A 27628-nucleotide genomic window follows, 5' to 3' on the forward strand; every position below is an offset into this window, starting at 1 on the left:
AAAGTATCTTGATTTCTATAATCAAGACTCCTTGATACAACACTCCTTTTTGCGTTGAAGTAACGACGAGTAATTATATATAATGATGAGAAGATAGATAAATTGTTTAAGGTCAGGTAAATAGATACACCAAAAAAAATTCTTGTTTTAAGCGGATCCTTTTTATTTTAAAGCATATTTTCCTCTTGAATATGGCTCAAAAATAATCCTATCATTTTAACAAAATTATTTTCCTTTTTCTCTCTAAATCTGAATTAGTAGAAAATTAGTAATGAAATGACGAAAAGTCGTCCACCAAATAATTTAGTAATAATTTTACTAACAAATAGTATTATTTTACTAATTATTAGTAGAGTTTTACTAAATGTTTAGTAGAATTCTACTAACAATTAGTAGAACTGTTTTATTGAAAGCATTAGAAGTCGATAAGACAGTTTCACTAATTCATTTAGTGAAATTCTACTAAAAGATTTGTAAAATTTTACTAAAAATAAGTAATATCGTAATATCCTATTAATTGAAAAGGGGAAAGTCGTCCATGAAAACTACTGAAGTGAGTGAGTGAGAATATTCCTCTTAAAATAAGTGGAAAATTCTTTTAGATGAAGTGTAATATTCTTGATTGAAGAGAAATTTTCCTCTTAAAATAAGAATATTTTTTTCATTAATTTGAATTTTCTCATTTCTTATTCTCCTTGCATCTCGGCTGCCAGCGCAGATAGTAGTCTAGTTGTTCAAATACGCTTATATGTGGTGTATTTAACAATTTTATAACCAGTTTTGATTGTCTTCCATCATTTGTGATGATGTTGAAATTATACATTTTTCTTCCTCTTTGACGTCTGTAAATAATTTTGAAGCATTAAAATATTATTACTAGTGGAATTTTAGTATTATTTAAGTTTGTTGGTTTTTAAAAGTTTAAATTATATTTTGTATCCAGTTTTATTGTTTCTACTCCGGCAGACATAGATGAAGGTAAGTAAAATAAAATAAAAGTAAGTAAAAAATTAAATAATTTTATATAATGTAATTTTACATGTGTTTCAACGAAAATCATTTTTTACAAAATAAATTATACATATGATTTTATATTACCTTTTTCGCATTTTATTAGAAGCAGGAATTTTTTTTGGTTTAGCATCTTTTTTTTATAATGTTGTACCATCTTTTCTCAACACTTGATAATAGTGGAATTAAAAAAAGGTTTCTTATAATTTTCATAAATAAAAAAAAGATGCTAAACCAAAAAAAATTCTTGCTTCTAATAAAATGCGAAAAAGGTAATATAAAATCATATGTATAATTTATTTTGTAAAAAATGATTTTCGTTGAAACACATGTAAAATTACATTATATAAAATTATTTAATTTTTTACTTACTTTTATTTTATTTTACTTACCTTCATCTATGTCTGCCGGAGTAGAAACAATAAAACTGGATACAAAATATAATTTAAACTTTTAAAAACCAACAAACTTAAATAATACTAAAATTCCACTAGTAATAATATTTTAATGCTTCAAAATTATTTACAGACGTCAAAGAGGAAGAAAAATGTATAATTTCAACATCATCACAAATGATGGAAGACAATCAAAACTGGTTATAAAATTGTTAAATACACCACATATAAGCGTATTTGAACAACTAGACTACTATCTGCGCTGGCAGCCGAGATGCAAGGAGAATAAGAAATGAGAAAATTCAAATTAATGAAAAAAATATTCTTATTTTAAGAGGAAAATTTCTCTTCAATCAAGAATATTACACTTCATCTAAAAGAATTTTCCACTTATTTTAAGAGGAATATTCTCACTCACTCACTTCAGTAGTTTTCATGGACGACTTTCCCCTTTTCAATTAATAGGATATTACGATATTACTTATTTTTAGTAAAATTTTACAAATCTTTTAGTAGAATTTCACTAAATGAATTAGTGAAACTGTCTTATCGACTTCTAATGCTTTCAATAAAACAGTTCTACTAATTGTTAGTAGAATTCTACTAAACATTTAGTAAAACTCTACTAATAATTAGTAAAATAATACTATTTGTTAGTAAAATTATTACTAAATTATTTGGTGGACGACTTTTCGTCATTTCATTACTAATTTTCTACTAATTCAGATTTAGAGAGAAAAAGGAAAATAATTTTGTTAAAATGATAGGATTATTTTTGAGCCATATTCAAGAGGAAAATATGCTTTAAAATAAAAAGGATCCGCTTAAAACAAGAATTTTTTTTGGTGTATCTATTTACCTGACCTTAAACAATTTATCTATCTTCTCATCATTATATATAATTACTCGTCGTTACTTCAACGCAAAAAGGAGTGTTGTATCAAGGAGTCTTGATTATAGAAATCAAGATACTTTTGATATCTATAAGGCACAAAAAATGTGCTAAAAAAAGGAAGAAATTAAAAAAAAGTTAATGAAAATGGCACATTATATAATATTTTCGTTAAAGTACCATTACCATTTATAAAATTAAAAAAAGTAAACAAATTTTTGAATAGAATGAGTACAATATATAATACAATTAATTTTATTATCTACAATTTACTTACCTGCCACCATCAATTATAATTAATAAAGAATACAATTTTTAAATTTTTCCTAAGGATACTTTAATTATTGTTACTTACATAAATCTATTTTCTTTAAATATGCAAAAAATTTCTTAAAATTTAAAAACAATATTTTTTTAATGAATCAAATAATAATAAAATCAAGGTAATTATAATTAATTATACGTATTATCCATATGAATTACAATTATTCATTTGCATTTATTTATTTATACATATACATTTTTTATTATTGTTTTTATTGCTTATTAATATTGTTATTTTTTATTTTAATTATTACAAATTTATTTATTTACAAAATATTTAATATACATATTAATAATATTATACTTATTATTTAGAGGAAAAAAAATTGTTATTTAATGTTAATTTATATTCTATTAAAAAAATATTTATTTTTATTAATTGGTAATTTAATTACAATTAATTCAATTAAATAAACAATTAAAAGAATCATAAATAGGCAGTAAAATAAAATAAAAATTATTCATATTGAATAATTATTTCTATTATTTTGAATATTATTATTTTTTTTAATTATCAGAATACAATTTTAAATACTATTATTTGTAAAATTAATTTTTTCTGTTTTTTTATTAATATTTTATTTTAAAAGGTTAATAATTACTTTAATTAATTTAATTATTCAATTAAAATCTATAAAAATGAAAAAAATAATTTTGACTACGATTATTTAATTGTGTTTTATTTATTTTATTATTTACATTTAATCATTACTTATTTATTAATAGTATTTATATTGCATATTATTATTATTTTATGTTATTATTTTTATATACAATTTATTTATTTATAAAATTTGTTATTATTTAATTTTTTAAAATAAATAATTTAAATTAAATAAATAATCATTATTATTTAATTGAATATTAATTAAATTAATACAATTTAATTCATTAATGTAATTAATTCTAAATTTAATTGTTTATTATTCTTATTTAATAATTTTTAATTATTATTATTTATTTTAATTTATATTAAAATAAAAATAATTATTTTAATCAAATGATAATTTATTTAGAATGAATGAATTAAATTAAAAAAAAAAGTTACAGCTCCATCTATAGATCACTTTATTTATATTCAGTTACCGACATTTTCCATTTTTTACTGCCGCTTTCCTTCTACATAGTTTGTATTACCGTGATATTTCATTATCATAGTGAATTTAGCCATAGGTGGTCAAATCGAATTAGGGACAATCGAAATTAGGGAACTTTGACAGACTATGGACCTACTCATACCTTATCTCGATATTCACTGATCTCTATATACTACTGGATAGTGAATGGGCGCTTGAAAGGTGGTCTCAATTGAAAGCTTTAGCGGCCATCTTTGTTGTTGGGAAAAAGTTATTAGACCACTGCTTGGTTTTCATAATATTTAACGTGCTTTTTTTATAAATTTTTAATCTATTATTATTAAGTTAACTATATAATGGTGCTCGATTGCGTGTTTTGTGGTGAAGAAGGGGAACAAGGAAAAAGGTCGTTTTTTGTGTAAGTACAGATGCAAAAAGTTGTATTAATTTATTTAGAACAAACTTAGGTTATGTTTATATTGTAAATGTCAACATTTTTATAAAGTTATAAATTAAATTAGTTATAAATTGATTTATATTAAATTTAATATTAATAAAGCAAAATTTTTAAGTAATTTTTAAGGATAGTTTAATGAAAATAAAGCCAAATATTTTTAACAGATGAGCGATGTGTATGACTATAAATTACTTATTACACGTTATTTTATTACAATGATTTAAGTTAAGTATAAAATAAGTCAATAGCGAAATATATTTTATTAAATTTCAATTTTTTGCAATAGATTTCTAAAAAGTCCAGAGCAAAAAACGGCCTGGATAAAAAATATGAACATTCAAAATTTTGTTCCCTCAAAATACATGAGGTTATGTTCCGACCATTTTGAGGAGAAATGTTTCCAAACAGGAGGAAACAATGTGAAGCTGAATCCTGGAAGTCAGCCAACAATATTTAGAACATACAAATCCGCTTGTGCTGCTTGTAAAGTTCAAAAAAATGAAGCTGACAAACAGCGATCGTTTCACAAGTAAGGAATAAAAAGCATTGATTTAAATTATTTGTAACCTTGTGTAATCATTTATTTCATATTTTATAATGATTTCAGGTTCCCCTTAAAAAATAAGGGACTCTTAAATGAATGGTTAAGAGCAATGAGGATTGAAAGTTTCACTCCAACTCGAAAAAGTATCCTATGCTCAGATCACTTCGAGAAATCCTGTTTTGTTCGGTGTGGGAATATTCGTTTAAAAAATTAAGCAGTCCCTACTATTTTCTCGTCTCTTAATTTACAAGGTATACCAAAGTTATTATTTTTATTATTATTATTATTATTATTATTACATTTATCTTCCAAGAAACTGGTTGTGTGGTGTGAACAGAATGAACAAAAAAATGCCACTATTATTATAGATAATTTAGACTCTGGATCTTAAAAGAGCACTTTACGCATAGACTTTACATGGTGAAAGTGCCCTTTTAAGATCCGAAGCCTCAATTATGTTTATATATTGTTATTATTATATTGTATCTTATTACTATTTTATATTCTACGCACAGTTTTCTTTCATTATACTTTTATTTATTTTAGGAAGAAAAAGAAAACATTCACCTGATTTGACTGCCTCTGAAGTTACTAGTGCTAAAAAGTCTGCTAATTTTATTTGGAATGAAGGCGACCAATCAATTTCGCCTCCTATATGTACGACTCCCACAACTGAAACTCCGAATATTGAAAATCTCGAAAACGAGTGCCCTCAGGACATGAAGTAAGTAAAATTAAAATATATTCTTTTAAAAAGCTGATTTACAGTTATAAACATACCTTATAATTTTCTTCTACTTTCAGTAGAACTCCATTTACCCGAGGGCCAAACTTCTGGTTCTCTAAACGCCCAGATATAAGAAGAGATTAAGTACCCTTAAAAATAATTTTAAAATATAATATAAAATTAATATAATTATAAATTATATAGATAAATAAGTATAGAGCTATACATATTAGTAAATAATTTGTACAATAATTGCATTGATTGGTTTTTTGTTCAATTTTTTTTAATTCATTAAATTTTAATTAATTTTTTTTATTACCCATATATAAATTATATACATATATTAGTATATAATGTATTAGTAAATAAGTTGTATAATAATTCCATCGATTACCTATATATAAATTATATACATATATTAGTATATAATAATTATATTAGTAAATAATTTGTACAATAATTCCATCGATTGGTTTTTTTTTCAATTTTTTTTAATTCATTAAATTTTATTTAAATTTTTTTATTACCCATATATAAATTATATACATTAATAAGTATTATATATATTATTAAGTTGTCTTATAATATCATTAATTGTTTTGAATGCAGTAAAAAATGTTGGAAAAGAATAAACTAATTTATTATTAAAATAACCTGTTTTGTAATTACAATAAAAAGAAAGTCGAAATTGCAAGATATAGTATCAGTTTTGCGAAAAAAAAGCCATTTCAGAATCTGGACTTCCGTGCTTATAGATTCCATAGCAGCAGATACTGATATTTCGCAGTTTCTACATCGATTTGATAAAAATTTAAAACGAGGGCAGCACACTTCTGTTAAAAGAAGACTTTTTAAATCAGAACGCGTTAAATGTGAAACTGAATATAACGCTAATGTTACTTCCAATGTTTCAAGAGAAAAATATCCACCTGCCTTAAGATCTTTTGCAATGACTCTTCATTTTTATTCTCCAAAAGCCTACGGCTTTGTAAGGCACAAATTTTGCAAAGCACTTCCTGACCCAAGTACTTTAAGATCTTGGTACTCCTCAATTAATGGAGAACCTGGGTTTACGTCGGAAAGTTTCCAGGCTTTACAGTTAAAAGTGTCTGAAGCAAAAAAAAAATAATAAAGAGATTTTGGGCTCCCTTGTTATGGATGGAATGTATATTAAGAAGGGTTTATCAGTTGCTCCCAACGGCAAAGTTAGAGGATACATTGATATAGAGTAACTATTCAGTGAACTATTTCAGTGAACTATTCAGTTCAGAGTTGTTTTAAGTGTAATAGGGTATGTCCGGGGGAGATGACCATACTTTTCTTAAAGTAATGTAAAAATGATAAAAAAGCGATTTATGTCTAAACTTTTATTGATAATTAAACATTGAACACTTAACTTTAAAGTACAATCTCAAAATTTACATTTTGTAAAAAGTGCATTTGACCATCTTTTCCGGAATGTCCGGGAGAGCTAGATGTCCACATGTATGCGAGAGAGATGGCCAAAACTTATAATTTTTTACTTTTAACTTAAACTTCATTTTTAATCGTTCAAATTACTTTTCTCTTATATTGGTCACATTTTGAATATTTATCATGGAATTCAGTGCAGTTTTCATGTAGCCAAAAATTTCAAATACTGCACTGAATTCAATCTTCATTCAATGTCGTTTGATTGTAACTTTCGACTCAACCTACAAATATATCTCCATCTCTGGTGTCAATTAGATAAATTATTTTGTTCTCAGGCATTTTTAATTTGTTTTTCTTTAATATTTCATAAGTATCTAACATTAACATAAAAAATTTTAAATAAAAGTCATTAATGGCCATCTCACCCAATAATACATGACAAAAGTAAACATCAAAATATTAAATAAATAAAATAATTTTTCCATTTATTTTTTGTTTATATCGAAGCGTGGGTTATGTACTACTTAATAAAACTTCAAATTAAAAAATCCGTTAAAAAATAACAATATGGCATTATTTTTTAACAATTGGTTGTTTACATTTATTATTAGTTACAAAAGGTTGAAGAATAACCCATAATAAGTGATATTTATTAAGAAATTCTGTAAAATATTTCAACTGGCCATCTCTCCCATTTGGCCATCTCCCCAGGACTTACCCTACAACTTTTAGATGAAAAAGCAATGGATTTTTAACGATTTTGCATTCAATCAGACAATTCTGAATTTAAGACTGATCTTAAATTAAGATTTTTTTTAGTGTGAATGTACAATCAATTTTCGAACTTCAAGCTTTTTGCACACGTCTAATATAGATATTTAGCATTAGATGCACGGAAAAAGATTAATCTCTAAACTTGAAATAATATTAATTTCAAATCCACTGAAATATAAGTGTATCTAAATTAAACATTATAGTCACAATTACTGTGATAAGTTGTGTTTGATTCTGTCAAACTTTATACCAGAAAAGGCCATAAATATTCGCATCTCTGATTTAGAGATTTGTTAATTTCACAACTTTTTTTATGTGAATTACATTGTGTTTTAAGTTAATCAGTGACAAAAGAGATTTAAACCATTTTAATTAATTAAGTATTAATTTTATTTTCAAGTATCCAAATAAAAGCGGTTTCATACGTTTCAAAGAGAATTTTAAATATTACTCCTTTCCTGCAGTTTCATTCAGTTTTCATTTGCCGTATTTTACGAATGTTTTTTGCGTCATCACGTGGGACATATATTTTTATTTATTAGACTTATGTTTCTTAACGGCTGATGATTTTATTACATCTTTTTGATTAAGTGAAATTTAATAGAGTACTTCCCTGTATTTGTTAAACTTATAATAAATATATGATTTTCTTTTGACACCTGAAAACCTAACCTATACAATTTTTTACTAAAACATGTTTTTTTATTAAGAAATGGAAAAAGAATGTTTATAATGTGTGATGTTGAGATAATTTTATTAAAACAAAAAAAAGAAATAAAAATATAAAATTCGTATTGTGTTTTAAAAATATCCAACTACTTTTTTATGCTTGTCAATGTATAGTTCATACAGGGAAAACAATATAAATATTTTGTGAATAATTCTCACTCTAAATTGTGATAAGTTATAAATTCTTATTATATCGAGTAATTACAAAAATACGAATTATATAAATATCAGGGTTGCTACAATTTTTCTCGAATGAAATTCCCTGACTTTTCCAGGTTTTCCAAGTCTCAAACAATATTTTTCCATACACATTAAAAGTGGGATTTATATAAAAAATAATTAATTAAAAAGCAAAATTTATGCAAACATAGCATATTTTATTGTTATATTAATCACTTCTAGAAAAATAACTCAGTTTTAAACATTTTTTCATTAGCGAAAATAAAATATTTAAAAATTTTATGGTTTTCAGGGTGTTTATTATTTAAATCTACAAATGGCTTTAAAAATTTTTATTAGTTTTTATGAATAATTAAATTCTTTTGACGAATTTCTTTAAATTTTTGAGAATAATGTTTTTTTAATAAAACCTTGAATTTCAAGGTCAAATTGACAGAAAACAACTTTTTTTACAACCAGCTTATAGCCCGTGGAAACCTTTTTAAAAAGCACTATTCATACTTTAAATTTGATTAATTTTACTTATCAATATATTAAATCGAAAAAAAAATATTTTCAAAAAAATTAAAATTTTAAAACCTTATAACTCAAAAAATATTTTATCAAATTAAAAAAAAAGTAATATTTACACTTCTACTAATAAGTACTAATCAGTAACATTTTAGCAAAGTTTGGAGAAAATTCATTTTTTTACCTGGGCAGTTGAGGAATTTTGCCCCATATGTTCGTAATATATGGTTACGTTTTATTTTTTTACTCCGAATCCCTTTGAGATCCCAAGAACAAACTTACAGGACATGTAAAGCACATTTGCCCTAAGATTTAGTAAAATTTTGAAAAAATCGAAGATGATGCTTTTTCAAAAACGGATTCTTAATTTTTCAAAATTTAAAAGAAAAAAATTTTTTAAATTTTTTTTATATTAATTTTAACTTAAAATATACTTAAAACCAAAGAAATCCTTTTTTTAAAATCCAAAATCGTTTAATTAGAACCAAAGTTATAGCACTTTAAAAAAAAGACAAAAATTTTTAAAATGCAATATTTTTAGTAATTTTCAAAATTTTGAAAAAATATTTGGTGGAGTTGTTTATCACTATAAAAGTAATAAATTTACCAAATTACAGCCATATCCCAACACGTCATGAAAATAAGTGTGTTGAACTGACGTGGAATCCACCAATAATAGAAATTTTTTTTAACTTGGTGAAAAAATTCTCGGTTTGACATAAAATTCCTAGCATATTTCCGGTTTTTCCCAGTTAGTAGACCAGTTAACAGTCATTTTTCACTGATTGGCCAATTAAAAAGTTACTGGAAATTTCTGTCACGAATATTGAAAATTTCAGTTATTTTTTAATTGGTCAATCAGTGAAATATGACTGAAATTTTAATCATTTTTAATTGATCTTCAGTGAAATTTTACTGATTCAAATTGCGAGAATATAGTCACTGAAAATCAGTCAAATTTTACTAATTCAGTTTTAGATAGTGTAGGGAAAAAAGTACCGAAGGGTACCTTTTCATGGTAAAATTCAGTAAAATTCGCTAAAAATTAACATAATTGAGGCTCCGGATCTTAAAAGGGCACACGCGCGAACACACGGCAAATAATTTGGCCCCTGGAGATAAAATTTTGAAGTTGTTCAAAATGAATTTTAAATTATTGTTTCTTATACAGAATTTCAAGGCGAAACTTTTTTTCTAATAACAATTTTTTATATAATTTCTCGTTTTCACGTAAATTGAAAAAACGTGATTTTTTAAGTTAAGAAATTTTAATGAATTTTTGACTTCAACTCGTGACTACTTCGTTAAATATTAATATTTTTGCACAAAATTTACACACAATATTCTTTAAACTATTCCAAGAGTGAAACAATATTTGGAAATTTAAAAAAAATTGTATGTCAAAGTTAATAATTATTTAAATAATTTTGTCGGAAAAATGATTCTCCTAGTTTCAATTGAAAAAGTTGAGTGACGAATTTTCGTTTTCGGAAAACGTTCAGCGACAAAAATGTTCATTAATATGTTAGGAAGTTTTTTGGAAAATATCTCGCTATTTGATAATAAATTAAAGACAATAGAGCAATTTTAACATCGTCGCGCTCTGCTGTAAAATTGCGGCGTGGCGGCACACGTGTAGCATGGCCGCCATTACAAGACCAATGTATATATAGTTAGACATTGTTTACGTTTACAGCAGAGCGCGACGATGTTAAAATTGCTCTATTGTCTTTAATTTATTATCAAATAGCGAGATATTTTCCAAAAAACTTCCTAACATATTAATGAACATTTTTGTCGCTGAACGTTTTTCGAAAACGAAAATTCGTCACTCAACTTTTTCAATTGAAAATAGGAGAATCATTTTTCCGACAAAATTATTTAAATAATTATTTACTTTGACATACAATTTTTTTTAAATATCCAAATATTGTTTCACTCTTGGAATAGTTTGAGGAATATTGTGTGTAAATTTCGTGGAAAAAGATTAATATTTAACGATGTAGTCACGAGTTGAAGTCAAAAATTCATTAAAATTTCTTAACTCAAAAAATCACGTTTTTTCAATTTACGTGAAAACGAGAAATTATATAAAAAATTTTTATTAGAAAAAAAGTTTCGCCTTGAAATTCTGTACAAGAAACAATAATTTAAAATTCATTTTGAACAACTTCAAAATTTTATCTCCAGGGGCCAACTTATTTGCCGTGTGCTCGCCATTGATATGTATTACTACTGGATAGAGGACACCAATGCTTTGGCCGTTTCAATCCCAGCGGGCACACTTCTCTTTTTGATAACTTCTAGTTATCGTTTTGAGTAGATGTTAACATTTTGATGCCTTTTAGTTATCGTGTGCCGCCTGGGATCTTGTGTCCAAGTAGAAAGTCGGAAGTTGGCCACCATTGGTGGCAATTTTTCATTTTGTAGCGGGTAAATTCAAAAGTATAAAAATATGATTGTTTAATCTTAATACTTAAGAAAAATAATTTTCAAGCGAAATCACTACCCAAGAGTAAAAGAATTATTATTTTAATAATAATTTCTGAAAGTAAACAAAATTATTATTTTTAATCATGGGTATAAAAATAATTATTTAGAAACAATTTGTCGACACTGCACATAAAATTATTGGAAATAAAAAGATATGTCCTTAATTATTTAACTAATAATACGATTAATTTATTATTAAAATTTGTGTTATTTACAAATAAAAATAAATTTTATAAATAACAAAAGAATTGTTAATTAAATTGTTAATTAATTCAAATTTATTTGTATTAAAATCTTGTCAAATTTCATTACTAGAAATGAATGGTATTTTTTATATTTACAATTAAAAATTTCCTTAACAAATTTATACCATATTTTTAAAAATACTAGTTTAGAAAAGTCCATTATAAATAAATTTTTATATTGGACATCAGTAAATTTTTTAAATTAAAAATATGCATTTAAAACACAAAATTATTGAAGGCCGTAGACAATTGTATATTTCTTTATCCATTAGTTGTTGCAAGTATCATGGCTGATTGTGCAAAAATATTTTTCTAGTATACTTCTTTGCATATAGTTATGTATATGACTTTCTGCTACAGCAGTATCAGTGGATGCAATTTTCTCTTCCTATAAATGATGTTGTAACTGTAAAATAAAAACATTGTAAGTTAATTTCCCCTGCAAAAATATGTCAATTTTTTCATAGCTGGCACCTATGTAAATTTTACAACAAATAAAATTTACAAAATAAAATTCACTAATAAATGTAAATAAATTGTATTCTTTGAAAATTTTTTTATTTTACAAACTAACAAGCTTACCTAGAGATTTATCTTTTTCGGATAAAACTAATACGTTTTCCATAATATTGTTATTCTCAAAATCTGTTAATTTTAATAATTTTGGAATTCGTAAGCCATTCGGTGAGACTTCTCTTTTGTTGCATTTATTATTAAAAGTTTCCTGAGAATTATGTATATCAACATCTATAAAAAAAGAAATCACTCTTAAATATCTTAAGTTAATTGAAATAATAATAAAAATATAAATAACTTTACCACTACTCCTTGCAAATAAAGTTGGAACAGCATCAGAGTTTAGAATTAAATATTTTCCTGTTTTTCTGAAGCAAGTGTTGTCGAAATGATCACTGCACAAAAGACTTCTCTTTGTTACTTCCACATCTTTCAGATTCATTGCAGATAGCCATTTTTGTAATAGTATAGGATTTTCAACAGGAAATCTGTTATAAGAAAAAAATAAAATTTAACTGAAACTAAAATTTACTAAATAACATTTTTTTAAAAATATAATTAAAATGAATCAGGAGAAAATGCATTACTTTTACTCATATCTTTTGTGTAATTAAAAATTAATTTTTATTAAATATTAGCAAAAATAAACAAAATTTGTAATGTTTTTTTAATATTTGAATGCATATACACTTACTTTCGATAGGACCTATTTTTATTAACTCCTTTTATTTCATGGCAATAAATGCAGCTGGATTTATATGTTTTAAATTTTGTAGGGATACTTCCTGATAATAAAGTTCCTTTTATTCTATTTTCAAGGCATTCTTTCTCAAAATGATCTGAACATAATCGAGCCAATTTACTAGGCTTAAAGTTTGGCCCTAATTTCATATTTTCAATCCATTTTTCCACTGAGAAAAATAGAGTTTGAAAAACTGGGAGTCAATATTGAAAAAACTGGACTCACTCCAGTAAAAGTACATTAATTCATTTCCATCAAGCATCTTAGGGTGTTACGTATAGTGTATAGAGGGCCTTAGTTCCAAATGTCACTGTAAAGAGCATTGAAACACAGGCGAAAATTATAAGGCGCGCTGCAGTGTGCATAGTAGAGAAACTGGACTCAGTCCCCTACTTCGAAATTTTCACAATGAGGGAACGCAGGCGCGGAACCTGTCAAAATAAATGGCCGACGCGACGCGAAACGAGTGTTTCCTTTTATTTACTTCGTCAATTTTATATAAAAAAAACAATAACCAATCATTAAAAAAAAGAAAAATATGTTAAATGCACTCTTTATATATTCATATTCATTAATTCACAAGTTTTATTCTTCCCACATCTTCATACTTACAATTAACAACTAAATGCATCGGAAAATCTTACAATCATACGGGATTGAACACCTACCTAACCATACAACTAAATATACGCATAATTATAAATCGCACGCTTTTACATTAAGCCTCTCGGCTACGCAATCGATGGGGGAAATTTCCTATTTAAGAAACATCCCTTACCAATGAAATAAATTAGATCATGCGTGGATTTTACTTTGTAATTAATGTAAGTATGGATGTCAACAATATTCATAATATTGAATAAATAATATTGTCAACTAGTTTAAATTTGATACGGTTATTAGAATTTAATAATAAATAAATAAAAAACATTAATTTTTTCTTAATAACCTTGAAACCTTTTTTAAGTTTGACAGTCCTCATGGTAAATTTGATTATTCTTTTTTTTTCGTGTACAAAATAGTGAATTGACCTTGAATGAAATGTATAATTAATTATTCTCACAGCAATATTTAATAATTTAATGAACTTAACTGCACTGCATAATAGTTGAGAGTAGTAAGAGTAAGTGAAACGGTAAGATAAGTGAACGACTATTAGTGTGAGAGAGAGAGAATAACTTGTGGTTTTCGAGTAGGTATCTACTTTATGTGCACGGCGTTCATTTTTCGAAAGAACTGGACTGAGTACTATTTGTTCAATATTCGCTTCTATTATTGACTTGTGTTTTGTACACTGCCGCGTTCTTTTAACAATTACATGAGAGAGTAATTTCTCATTCAAATTTTTTATACTCTTATTCCCTCTTAGACTATATAAACAGTCTTGTTTAAGCTGATGAATGGGATAACTTGTGTTGAGTCCCAAAGTGTTCAGCTATGAAACTTCTAATACTATAGTGTGTACCTGTCACATATTATTCTATAAAGGAGTACTACACTGACTGCATAAATCATTTTTCCATTTTTCTCCGTGTCCAGCAGTTTCTTATCATTACATGGAAAACTTGTAAAATTAATTGTATATAAATTAAATAAAATTGTTTAAATTATAATGAACCAGATAAATATACCTATCAATGAAACAAAAATTTGATATACACAAAAACATAACCTACTTTTAATCAGTTTACTTACGTGTGAAAGGAACGATCAACATCTGCTACTTGTGGCTCTCCGCAATAAATACATTTACGTACCATTATAATGTTATGTAATTGAATTTAAAAACTTTTTTTACAGAAATAAACATTACAGAAAACATAACCATCCATACTCATTGCACATGTCAACACAAACAAATCACATGTTAATGCGCACGCGTGAAAAACAGCCACCAGTTGGTGAGCCTTCAAGTCGTTTCAACCGGAAGTCGACTGTCCTCTATCCAGTAGTAATACATATCAATGGTGCTCGCGCGTGTGCCCTTTTAAGATCCGGAGCCTCAATTTTAACATAAAATTATTTTCCATGTGTTTTCTCATTTTTTCCTGACTATTCCCTGACTTTTTCATACAAAATAAAATTCCCTGACATTTCCAGGTTTTCCAGGTTTCCAAAAATTGTAGCAACCCTGTATATACGACAAAAAATTTTTAATATTGTTCATTCAAATAATATATTAGATTTTACTTTATTCAAATAAGTTGATAGTTTAGAACATATGTTCCATGTCATAAAATTTGAGATTCCTAATATCATTTTTAGGCATGAGAAATACGTGTTCTTCACAATACTAATATTCGGATTAGATCAGTAGCGTAACAAGAGAGGCCGGGGCCCTGGGGCGAGTAAAGCCTCGGGGCCCACTAGTAGAAATGAAATTTGATTAACAGTGGGAAATACCTACCAAATACCTTACAGCAGTAATAAAATTACTCCTGATTCTCTTTCAAAACATTTATTAAGTTTTTCTAGTCGTAAGAAATATTAATGGAAGAATGTTGAGACTAGATAACAAGCTTGAAGTATATTTACTCAAAGTCATAAATAAAAATTTTAGTATAATTTATTATAACAATTTGACAATAGAATAATTACAATATATGTAGGAATATTATTTTTAATAAAAGAGATATTCCTATAAATGTTATTTTATTTAATTATATGTAAAAATGACAATAAGTAGTTATAATTAATATCTTTTGAAATCTTTTAAGAATAATTGGCATTTGATTAATATTCGTTAGTCTGCTCTTATTCGTAGCCGAATAAGGACTGTCCCCAGAACAGCTCATCGTAGCCTCGTCCACCAGCTCGTCTTTGTTCATCGTAGGCTATGTTTTGTCTACCAAAAGTTGATAAGCCCAAAATGTTTATAAGACGAGCGATCAGGCCACCATTTCCCCGAACTCCTTGGTTCCAATGAAAGTGTTCAAATAATTCTACTTCATTCGGCTTTCCTGACAAATTGGTCGTCCTCGGCCAGTGGTTGACAATTGAACAGTATCTAAATAAAATAAAAAAAAAAATTTGTTATTTTCTTTAAAGTTCATTTTAAGAGTTTTCATAAACAATTCCAAAACACATGAAACATCAATTGAAAGTGATCAGTTTTCGCAGAGGATTCAAATGACTTGCAATTATTATAATGAAAACTATTTTTTTGAGAAAGGTTCTGTTAGTTAGGAACTTTTGTAACGCTTCATAAGAGCCATTCTGAAATAATCAGACGCTCTTAAACTCAGCGCACCTAGTTGCCAGTCTTGCCAGGAACGCACCTAGATCTAGATAGCCAACCAACCACCTAGATCCCCATGTTGAACCTGACTGCGACTATAGTCCCGGTCTCCGCCTAGTGATCCCTCTGCGGAATAAGTTTGACCACTTCTCACTCCTAGGATTACTAGACTTGACCCCAGTTGGCTTAACTCCAACTATAATGGTCCCTGCCTCCGCCTAATACTCCCTCCGGTAAGAGCTTGACCATTTCTTTACCTAGGAATATTAGACTCGGCCAATGTACAACACTTGTACTCAAACTACTCACCAAGCTACTCAGTGGCATCGAATGTGATCCACCTACGTAAGCTGTCCACCGCCACAACACTGCGGTGATTTGGTGATTTCTTGAGGTCACGAAGATCTTGGACTTCGTACCTATCATTGGGCAGGACTGCTGTAACCTTGAAAGGCCCCTTTGCCTTAGCTGTTAACTTCCTGCTTTCTCCCGTAGCCACAGGGTTCGCCTTCACCATGACAACATCCCCTACTGTGTATGTTGGTGGTTTGAACCTACGAGAGTCAAATCTTCTTTTCTGTTCCAACTGCTCAGCATCTGTGGATGCCTTTGCATCAGTCCTCATCTGTTGCAGATCAACTTGATCAAGGGTATCTTGAATACTGGCAATCAATTTCGCATCGGCCATACTGCGTGGTTTATACCCCATTAACAATTCATTTGGTGATCTTCGCGTTGTTCTATTTGTAGAGCAGTTAATAGCGCTTTGCACTTTTTTAATATTTTCGTCCCAAGAGTCTTCGGTCCCACCAGCACAGGTAGCTGCCAGTGAGTCAAGGACAGTACGATTCATTCGCTCACACTGCCCGTTCGCTCGAGGTGTTGCTACGGCATTAAGAATGTGTTTAATGCCGTATTCTTCACAAAAGGCCTTGAATGAGTGAGATGTAAAAGCTGATCCTCTATCACTAATAATTCGGGATGGAACTCCGAAAATTGCAATCAGCTGATTAAGTGCTTTTAATACCCCTTTTACAGAAGTGTTTCGAACAGGCTCCAAAATACAAAATTTTGTAAAAGCATCTACAATTGTGAGAATTTGAGTATTTTTTTTATTACTACGAATAAATGGTCCAACATGATCAAGGTGAATAGTATGAAATGGGATTGAGATCTTTTCTATCGGATGCAATAGTCCTGGTTTTCGGCCTGATGGATTTTTATAATATAAACAATTTAAACAGGACTTTACATATTTGAAAACAAATTTTCTCATACTTTTAAACCAATAGTGTTCTTGAATTTTTTCTAACGTTTTTTCAAGAGCAAAATGTCCCTGTTCATCATGACATAATCTGACTACATTAAACCGAGACATGCGAGGGACTACCCATTTATTGCCAGAGTCAGTCTTTCGAAAAAGTACCCCCCCTTTTAGGTCATATTTATCGAAATATTGCTTCGTATCTGATTGTTTAATTCCCGATTCTAAAATTTTACGAATCACGTCAATGTCAGGGTCTTGTAATTGAGCCACTTTAATCCATTCTTTTTCTGTAATGTCTATAGCAAGGCAATCTATTGGATTGCGACTCAAATAATCGACATGTGCAATTTGAGTACCAGGTCGATATTCAATATTAAAATCAAAATCTTGAAGGTAAATCCACCAACGTGCTACTCGTGGTTGAATATCCTTTTTGTTAGCAGTGGCTCGAATTGCGATGCAATCAGTAACAACAGTAAATTTAATGCCTATTAAATAGACACGAAAATGTTTGAAAGACGAGAATACAGCCAAAGTTTCTAAGTCGTATGAATGGTATCGCTGTTCTTCGGGAGTTGTTTTTCTACTGTAATAGGCTACAACATATTTTCTGCCTTCCCGTTTTTGTATTAGTATAGCGCCTATACCTACTGCACTCGCGTCTGTGTGTACCTCGGTCTCTAACGTACTGTCATAAATGGCCAAAACAGGCCGCTCGGACAATATTTTCTTTACAGTTTGAATTGCTTCTTTCTGTTCTTGGCCCCATACGAATGGTGCATTTTTACGTAATAAAATAGTTAAAGGTAAAACTATTCGTGCAAAATTCTTTATAAATTTACGAAAATAGCCGGCAAGACCCAAAAATTGTCTAACTTGTTTTACATTTATTGGATCGATGACGTTCATTACAGCGGTTACTTTATTTGTTCCCGGTCTTACGCCCTCACTTGAAATTTCGCGGCCTAAGTACTCGATTTTTTTCTGAAAAAATCTACATTTCGTTAAATTAAGGGTTAATCCGTTTGCCTTTAAGGCCTTTAAAACATTTTCTAATGCAATAAATGCTTCTTCCATTGTTTCAGAGGCAATTAAAATGTCATCAAAATAAATCAGCGCGGTATTTTTTTAAAATTTTATTCATTGCTTTTTGAAATACGGCGGGAGCATTAACTAAACCGAATGGCATTCGTAAAAATTCATATTGTCCGTCGGGTGTTATGAAAGCAGTTTTTTCTATTGAGTCTGGGTGCATAGGAATTTGATGGAAACCAGATTTCATATCTAATGATGTGAATATTCTTTTATTTTTAAGTTGATCTATTTGATCATCTATCAAAGGTAAAGGATATTGAATGCGTTTAGTTATTTTATTAAGCGCTCTGTAATCTATAACTATTCGCCATTCTCCATTCTTTTTTTTAATAAGAATTATAGGACTCGCGTAAGGTGCATTGCTTTCACGGATAATTTTACTCGCTTCTAATTCTTCTAAAATTTCTTTTACAACTTTACGATCGGAGAGAGATAGTCGATATGGAGCATGATAAACCGGTGTCTCTGTCATTAAATCAATTTTCATTTCGGTAGCAGTACATTTGCCTAGTTCTTCGATATTAAATGACACGGTTTTACGATATTTGTTTAACAATTCTATTAATTGTTCTTTAATTTCAAAATCGAGATTTTCAGTTTTGATATCTGCTTCTTCTACAGGTTTCGCATGACTCATATCGACCATTTCTACTTGCAGTGTATTATTTAATTTTACTGAGTCGTCCAAAGTAAATGTTATACCAGTCATATCTGATATTGCTTTTGTTCCGGATTTAAGCAAAACATTTCTACCAATTATTACTTCTTTTGCTAATTGATTGTCTTGGACAATAAATACTTTAATTGTAAAAGGAATATTATCAATGCAAATTTTAATTTTTGATTTAGCAATGGGTGTGACTATCGCGTGATTAAATCCGGTTAATATTTGACTTGTATTTTTAAATTTTATATTTAATTCTCGAGCTAAACTTTCTCGGATTATTGAACAATCACTTCCCAAATCTACGGTGCATATTCTTTCTTTCAAATTTAAAAGGCAAGTTTTTATCGGTTTGTTTACATTTCCCGACCCAACAACGAATACTTCTTGGTTTGACATCTCTTCTTGAAGGGACCCCCCGTCGTTCCCTAGTCATGCAGTTCCCTCTTTTTTATCTTTATTCTTTTTCTTGTAGCATTCCTTTTCTAAGTGCCCTATTTTATTACAAAAATTACATTTGGGTTTTTCCTTAGTCGATCTTTCGGAAGGTTTTTCGTTTTCGGATTTGTTCTCTTTACGCGTATCGTTTTCGGATTTGTTTGATTCACTATTTTGCAATTTAGGACATCGATTTTTTCTATGACCTTTTTCTCCGCAATTATAACATTCATCGGGTCCAAAAGATTTAAATGGACGTTTACCCTTTTCGTGTTTAACAAATCTTTTATTGTCTGACGTATCCTTATTTTTCTTTAAATCTTTAGTGTCCTCAACTGACAAAGATCCTAAACATTGACTTAATTCGGCTATTGAATTTATTTTTGAAGTCATTAAACTTGTTCGCAATTGTTCGTCTTGAATCCCGTAAATAACGAATTCAACTATTTTTTGTTCAGGTATTTCTAGATTTAGACGGTTGATTCTTTTGATTTTTTCAAAGCAATATGACAAATAAGACTGACCTGACTTACTTTTATATTGACATGCGTTTTCAAATAACTTTCCAAAATTTTCATCCCCTGAAAATTGCCTGAGAATAGCTACTGTAAAAGCATCCCAACTAATTGGTGCAATCTTAAGACCATCATACCAACTTTTTGCAATCCCCTTTAGTTTCAATGAGGCTAAATAAATTTTATGAGATTCATCCCAATCATACATCACAGCAAACATGTTAATTTTCTCTAACCATTCCGCGGCTGATAAATCTTTTTTTTCAGGATCAAATTCTGGCAACAATTTTTCATTTAAATATTTATTTGATGCTTTACTGCCTGTCTTAACAATTGTGGTTAGCACTTCAGCTAGTTTTGCAAAATCGGACTCACCCTTTTGTGATCTAGAGTAGTTTCTCGTCATCGACCTGCTTCTAGTGCGACTTCTGCTTCTTGATAGACTCCTACTCATCCTTCTGTAGTCATAGTCGATTCGAGATTCCCTTGAATGACTTCTGCGATGTCTTCGCCCTGAAGAACTTCTAGACCTTCGCCTTCTGTTGTCTCTTTCCTTTTTTCTTGAAGATCGTCGTGAAGAGGAATCATCTCTCACACTATCTTCGAACCTTTGTTTCTTCGAATGTTTTGCACTCACGTGTTTATCACTTCGCGGCATTTTCAAAGATCTTTTCTTTTAATTATTTATTTATTTTTTTAAAAGAAATGTCTCACTAATATTTTTCTTTCAATACACAAAAAGAAAAATTTACACCTAGTTAATTTGTCTATAATATATCAGGGGCAACGCGCCGTATCGACACGTGTTAAGTATCCCACTTCTGAACTGTAGGAATATTATTTTTAATAAAAGAGATATTCCTATAAATGTTATTTTATTTAATTATATGTAAAAATGACAATAAGTAGTTATAATTAATATCTTTTGAAATCTTTTAAGAATAATTGGCATTTGATTAATATTCGTTAGTCTGCTCTTATTCGTAGCCGAATAAGGACTGTCCCCAGAACAGCTCATCGTAGCCTCGTCCACCAGCTCGTCTTTGTTCATCGTAGGCTATGTTTTGTCTACCAAAAGTTGATAAGCCCAAAATGTTTATAAGACGAGCGATCAGGCCACCATTTCCCCGAACTCCTTGGTTCCAATGAAAGTGTTCAAATAATTCTACTTCATATATATTAAAGTAAAAATTTTATCTTTAGAATTTATTTAAACAAGATTTTTAGTTTCAAATATGTTCATATTAAATATCAATAATAATTTATTAATTTAATAAAATGAAAAATAATAATAAATATAATAAATAAATAAAATAATTTAAAAAATTAATAATAATCTAAGTTTTATAATTAAATCGTCTTAATCGCGGGGCCACGGGATTTCGCCCGGTTTGCCCTATGGTAGTTCCGCCACTGGATTAGATATAATACCAATTTTCAGTTTTAGTGATCTGATTACATCTCACGTCCGATTCCAGTGATAGTTTATGCCTAAATCTCAGATTAAATCTCTAATTTAGAGATTAATTTTTTTCCGTGTGATTATATAAAATGATGTTTCATCACTTATATTATTATTATACTGATTATTTATTTTATAACTAATAGTTCTTTATATTATTTTTAATTATAAAATTTTATATACATATTATTTGTGAAATGATTCTAAAATGATAACAGACACAATTAAATATAAGAAATAGTTTATTTCCAATAAATATGCAGTCAGACATATTGATTTTTGATCCGTGAAAAATTGTTACGCATTGTCTTTTTTTGTTAATTCTTCATATTTACGTAAAAAATTCACATACATAAAAAATTTATATTTTTACAAAAAATTTGTATTTTCGGATATGTTTTTTATTGTAGAAAATAATTTAGAAAAAAATGTTTTTAATAGATTTTTAAGTGAGAGAAAAGAAGAAAAAAAACAGCTAAACTATACTCTGCTTACTTCGCTCGCAATGATTGCTCATTAGAAAATTTAACGAACAGGAGGTCGCGAGACAAGTATACTAGTGTATCGTAATACTGACAGTAAAGAGATTACCGTATCATTAAACTTAAGCTCACTGCTTTAATATCGCTTATAATTAACTAAACTTATTATTATACATGTACATTATACTTATACATATTATATATGAATATAATGTTACGTCTACGCTGTGATTATTATTAATATTATTATTAATTAATTATATTTTTAAAACTATTACATTTATTACAGTACAATATTTAAGTTGTGACTTTAAACACAGGCGCATTATCTGTTAATTGAGAATTAAATGGTATTTAAAAAAATAGAAAAAAAGAACAATTATTTTTAAAAGTAACAAATTGAAAAAATTCTCATTAAAAAATATCAACTATTCTGTCAAGTGTCGAATTATAAAAAAATAATTTTGTTACATTATGATATTAACAAAAAATATAACATTGACATTTGTAATTTTTTTCCAAATTACTCTTTTCCTCATAATTTTCAACATAAATAAGATCTGTAACTAAATATTAAATAAATAATGGCACATTTGTGCTCGGCTATCAAAAATATGTACAAAAGATTTGTTTTTTTAAGATTTCCTAGGCAAATTAAATATTATTTTTAAGACCTTTTTTTGCATGAGAAAAAGGTAGTTTATGAACGAGAAGGAATATTTTCATGTGTTCAGGTGTTTGTAAAGTACATTATTTTGCATGTTCTCTCGACCAAGAAGTTTTGGCAGTGTTTGTCCGCAGTACAAAAAGAAGAAATAGAAAAGAAGAAGAAAATAATAAAAAATTCAAGATATCTTCTATTATTCTAAAAACCGACAGTCACATCTGGATCGAGAATTTCTAACTTCTTTTCCACAGGAAAAAGCTGGTGGCAAAAAGAGAAAGATAGAGATTTATTTTATCGTCAATCACAGTCCAATGCTATGAGAAAATAAATATCGTTTTTGTTTCATTTTTTTTTCTTTGTTTTCTTTTGACTAGATTTTTCCTTGGGAAGAGAGAAATATTTTCACCGCCTGAGCAACATGAAAGAAAATTCAACGCTTCCTTCTCATCTTTATTTTCAAAAATTTCTGTACAAAAATTCGCAAAATTTATTATTCTATTTTTGCGAAGGAAATTTTTGAAAAACGGAAACGACTTTTTCCGTTTTTCATTATTTTGACATCTTTTTACAGGATTCTTAGAAAATTCGCAGAAAACAAACGTCTTTGGAATTTTGGAGAGAATTAAAGATATTTTTTTAAATACTTTTCCTTTGAAAATAAATTTTTAATGTAATTTTTGCTAGTCAAAAACTAATATTTTTTTATTTCAAGACGCTTTAACTATGTACATTAGAAAAAATGTCTTATAATTCTAAAATTACATACAAATATTTTAGAAATATTTGAAAAATAAGAAGAAAAGTCGACTAATATTTTATTCTAAAATTCCAAAGATTTTTATTTGACTAGCGTTTTTTTATTTTGTTGAACTCTTGGGGATTCTCTAATCCCTGAGTTCGAAGAAGGAATTATATAGTTGATCCTCTTAAACGAGAACTTCGAGACTCTCGCGGGAATGTGCTTTTTGTTGACTCGATTTTCCATTCGCTTGCACTATCATTGCAACCGACTGACATCCGGATTCATAGCTAGATGGCCGTATTGGTGGCATTGCCAGTCTCAATTTATACCAAAATTCATAACCACCAGCACCAAAATCGCCACCCTCGTCCCAATGTAAAATTTTTAAGCGATCAAATATAATTCTTTCCTCATAACTGCGCCTCGAAGATTTTGCCATTGTCGTTAAATTTGGTAGATTCTTCAAAGTGACAATAATTGTTCTCGTTGATAGATTCGACAACTGCTTAAAAACAGATGAGACATTTGAATCTGACCAATTATTACTCAATGATGCTGGACTCAGAATTAAAATTACTCTTCGTGCTGATGATGCGTGTGTTCCAATTTCCAAAGACCCTGTAATGGAAAAATGCAATTTAAAATCAATTTTTTTCTAATTTTGTTGTAATTCATTTTGTAATTTCTATCATCAATTGGAATTTTTTTGAGAATTTTAATTTTAATAAACGTTTTTTAACATAATATTGAAAAACTTTAAAATAAAGATATTATGAAGAGTGTTAATTGAAATGAATGTGACGAATAATAAAAGAAAACAGTATATTACTACTGGATTGAAAATTAATAAAATAAGTTTTGCCCAGCAATTAAGAGAATCGCAAATAGTATTACATTAGTTTGGAAACTATTTTGTATGTGACAAACGAGACAGTTGGTTCAAAAACAAGGGTGAACTTTCTAATTTAATTTACAAAGTTCTGACTCGTGATTTCATGATCTTGAAGGATCTCTATTACCCACTCGAGTCCCACGAATCTTCCGGGAATTCGCTATATATAATAATAACAACAACAACAAATCACAATGCAATATAATTTTATTCCCATAGTGACGAACAAAAGAGCGAATTCTCCGAAAATGACGAAAAGTCAAGAAATTTTGATTGCATATCTTTTGAATTAAAGCAGGAATCTTTTGCAATATAATTGAATATTATTTTATGAATATATTTACAACGTCTAGTCTCGTAAATCGAACAAAAGAGAAAATTTGACTCACAGAGAGAGGATTTTTTAAAAATATTTCAATTCACTATAATATTAAGATAAAAAATGACGATGGAATATTTACTTTATATGTAGGGGAGACTAGGTGAAGTTGTTACAATTTTGATAAAATCAGTTACAGTGAATAGAGTTTTACTACAATTTGTTTGGTCATACAGTTAAATCAAAGGTATATTATTTAGTTTTAAAAGGCCATAATTTATTTAGTTCTATATCTGTGACGCTCCACGAGAAAAGGGACCTTATTTACTCTTGTCATAAGGTCCCTTTTCTCGTGGAGCGTCACATCTATTATTTAATTAACTAGAAGCATTTGAGTGACAGCGTGTAAATTGTAACAACTGCACAAAGTGAATGTCGGTTGTTACAATACCAAGAATCATCTATAACATTTCTAAATTGAAGACAAATAATTTTTTATAACAATTTTTATTAATTATTCATAATTTTTGGCTCGACGTAATAGTACGTGACAGTTCCATAGAGATGGCAGCACTAATATTGTTTCGAAATGAAAAAAGTTTAAAAAGTTTTTTTTCATTAATTTTGAAGTCGAATTTAGAAAAAACATGAGATTTTTCATAAAAAATGAGAGCGATTACATTTTTGACAAATATTTTACATTTCAAACGAATCTGCTGAATTTTGGAAAAAATATCGGTTGTCATCATCACTTGTAACAACTGCAAAACAGGTACATTTTCTACAATAAATCACTTTATTAAAAAAGTATACACTAAATGTGGACAACCAAGGCAGTTTTTTAAATCTTAATCCCCATAGAATTGATATTAAAAAATTTACTTTGTTAAGTATAAAGGTCTATTAATTATTTAAAGAATATCAAGCAGAGAAATATTTACTTTTGGCCTCTAAAAACCAATGTGCATATTTTTTTACTTGTAAAGCTTGCATATAATTTTTAAACATATTGCAGAAAGTTCGTACATAAAAACTAAACATTTTTCCTTTGGGAACCCCATCTCTACAATTCACTGTTTCTGAGATATTCCATTTGTAACAACTGCACAGCATAACAACCGCACCTAGTCTCCCCTATACTAATTATATGTATTGGCGTGTACACTTCTCATGTAATAGCCTCATAATGACATAATGCATCATTACGTTGATGTAATGCCACCTAATGTAGCTGTGTTACAGTGTAATACCTTGTGAATTTTGGTAATACATATAAGCCTGGTTACATTGTATGGTGTAAATTAAGCTTGAGAAGCAGAGGAATAGTTAAATATACGCCTGCGCATGCGTAAATTTAACTTTTCCTCTGATTCTCAAGCTTAATTTACTCTTCCGCATACTTAACCTACTACAGTATAACCAGGCTTTAGTATATTGGAAAGTACACTTTTTTAACTAGTGAATTCCCCCTCGAAAAAGGATTAAACGCAAAAGAATAAAATATGAAATCGTTAAATATTGAAACAGTTAAGGGCATGTGGGAAATATCCCTCGAAAAAAGTGGTTTCCCGCATGTGGTCTCACTCCTAAATTATTTGAGATATCTCGTTCGGATATTCTCGAAATTTTCAGGTAATGTTTAGAAGAAATATTGAAAAACGTAGTTATAAAAATTGCATTTTTGGTGGCAGATTTAAAAAAATATCTCAACCTCAAAAATTACTCTAAAATCAATCTTTAATAAAATAATTCCCTCCCAAAATTATTGTCAAAATGGAGAAGAGCACGTCTCAGTGAGCGAAATTCCTATCACTTCTACAAATATGAACTCGAAATATTTTATCCTCTTAAGATTAGAGGATACTTTCATGAGAGATAATTTTCAAATCGTTCCAAACCCAAAAATTTTTCGAATATTTAAACAATTTTTTCAATAATTATTTATAAAAATTCCGAGAAGAGCGCTGGTTAGGATGCTTTCCTCTATATTTTCCAAAAGATCTGAACCAGAGCTGTGCAAATTAATTCGAACCGAACTGTTCTAAATTTTTCGTCTTGTTCGAATGTCGAAAATTCGACATTTGAGATGCATTGTTCAAATGTCGCATATTCGACATTCGAGTTACTCAGAGAGAGCTGTGAACTGTGCAAAATTTGAATCAATCGAGTTTTGTTCGGTTTTGGAGCGCTAAAATGTCGAATTCTACACAGCTCTAATCCCGACCCAAAATATTCTTTTCTTCTTAAATGAAATGTCGACATCGAAACCACTTTTTCTCTCACCTGAAGAATATTCAAAATACTAGAATAGTGAAGTAATTAAATAAGAAAATAATATGGAAAGTAAAATATTATATTATTTTATCACTTTTTGTTGTTTCATTTAAACATTTACTGACTCGGAATGATCGTTCACTGAAAAAAAAATATTCTTGTTTTTAGAGGATTCCTCTTATTTCTATGCATATTTTCCTCTTGTATATGGCTCAAAAAACGTCCTCTTATTTTAAGAGGATTATTCTCCACTTAAGAGTAATTCCTCTTAAAAGTAGAAGAACAGTCTCCAATGAAGAGTAATATTCTTAATTCAAGAATAAAATGTAAGAGGATTTTAGAAGAGGAATTGTCCTCTTAAAACAAGAATATTTTTTTTCGGTGTTAAATTCAATGTTTTATTAAATATATAAAGTATTTTAAAATAATAAAATACTGAAGAGATGGAAAATATATTAAAGTAATACAACGCTAGAATGTTTAAACATGAAACTACTACACTGAGAGAAGAAAAGCACAGATTCTGAAATGGAAAAGTTCAGCAT

The 27628-nt window shown here is 28.4% G+C and overlaps 3 protein-coding genes across 4 annotated transcripts in view; 1 reads left to right on the top strand and 2 right to left on the bottom strand.

Moving 5' to 3' along the window:
- The first annotated feature begins 3656 nt into the window (after nt 1-3656).
- Nucleotides 3657-5741, top strand: LOC122498311 (THAP domain-containing protein 5-like). Of its 2 annotated transcripts, XR_006301221.1 has the most exons (5): nt 3657-4116; nt 4442-4684; nt 4763-4950; nt 5246-5423; nt 5504-5741. XR_006301221.1 is itself a non-coding variant. In XM_043605993.1 (3 exons), the coding sequence occupies exons 1-3, from the start codon at nt 4055-4057 to the stop codon at nt 4911-4913; spliced, it is 456 nt and encodes a 151-aa protein (XP_043461928.1). In that variant the 5' UTR covers nt 3657-4054; the 3' UTR covers nt 4914-4951. The 2 variants fall into 2 exon arrangements, 1 of the variants encoding a protein (XP_043461928.1); XM_043605993.1 differs by lacking the exons at nt 5246-5423; nt 5504-5741 and having other exon boundaries at nt 4763-4951.
- Nucleotides 5742-12135: 6394 nt separating this feature from the next.
- LOC122498328 (THAP domain-containing protein 1-like) lies at nt 12136-14970 on the bottom strand. The gene is made up of 6 exons (XM_043606013.1): nt 14724-14970; nt 14567-14592; nt 12981-13197; nt 12590-12774; nt 12353-12517; nt 12136-12176 (listed from the first exon to the last, which is right to left on the bottom strand). Exons 1-6 carry the CDS (start codon nt 14786-14788, stop codon nt 12136-12138), a joined length of 699 nt encoding a protein of 232 aa, XP_043461948.1. The 5' UTR covers nt 14789-14970.
- Nucleotides 14971-21931: 6961 nt separating this feature from the next.
- Nucleotides 21932-27628, bottom strand: part of LOC122498329 — a 171964-nt gene continuing 166267 nt past the window's right edge. The window contains exon 6 of the mRNA XM_043606014.1: nt 21932-24216. Within this exon, the coding sequence (XP_043461949.1) occupies nt 23783-24216 (434 nt within the window). The 3' untranslated portion in view covers nt 21932-23782. The remainder of the gene's footprint in view (nt 24217-27628) is intronic.

Source organism: Leptopilina heterotoma, unplaced genomic scaffold, assembly GCF_015476425.1.
Source record: "Leptopilina heterotoma isolate Lh14 unplaced genomic scaffold, ASM1547642v1 Lhet_146, whole genome shotgun sequence".
NCBI lineage: Eukaryota > Metazoa > Arthropoda > Insecta > Hymenoptera > Figitidae > Leptopilina > Leptopilina heterotoma.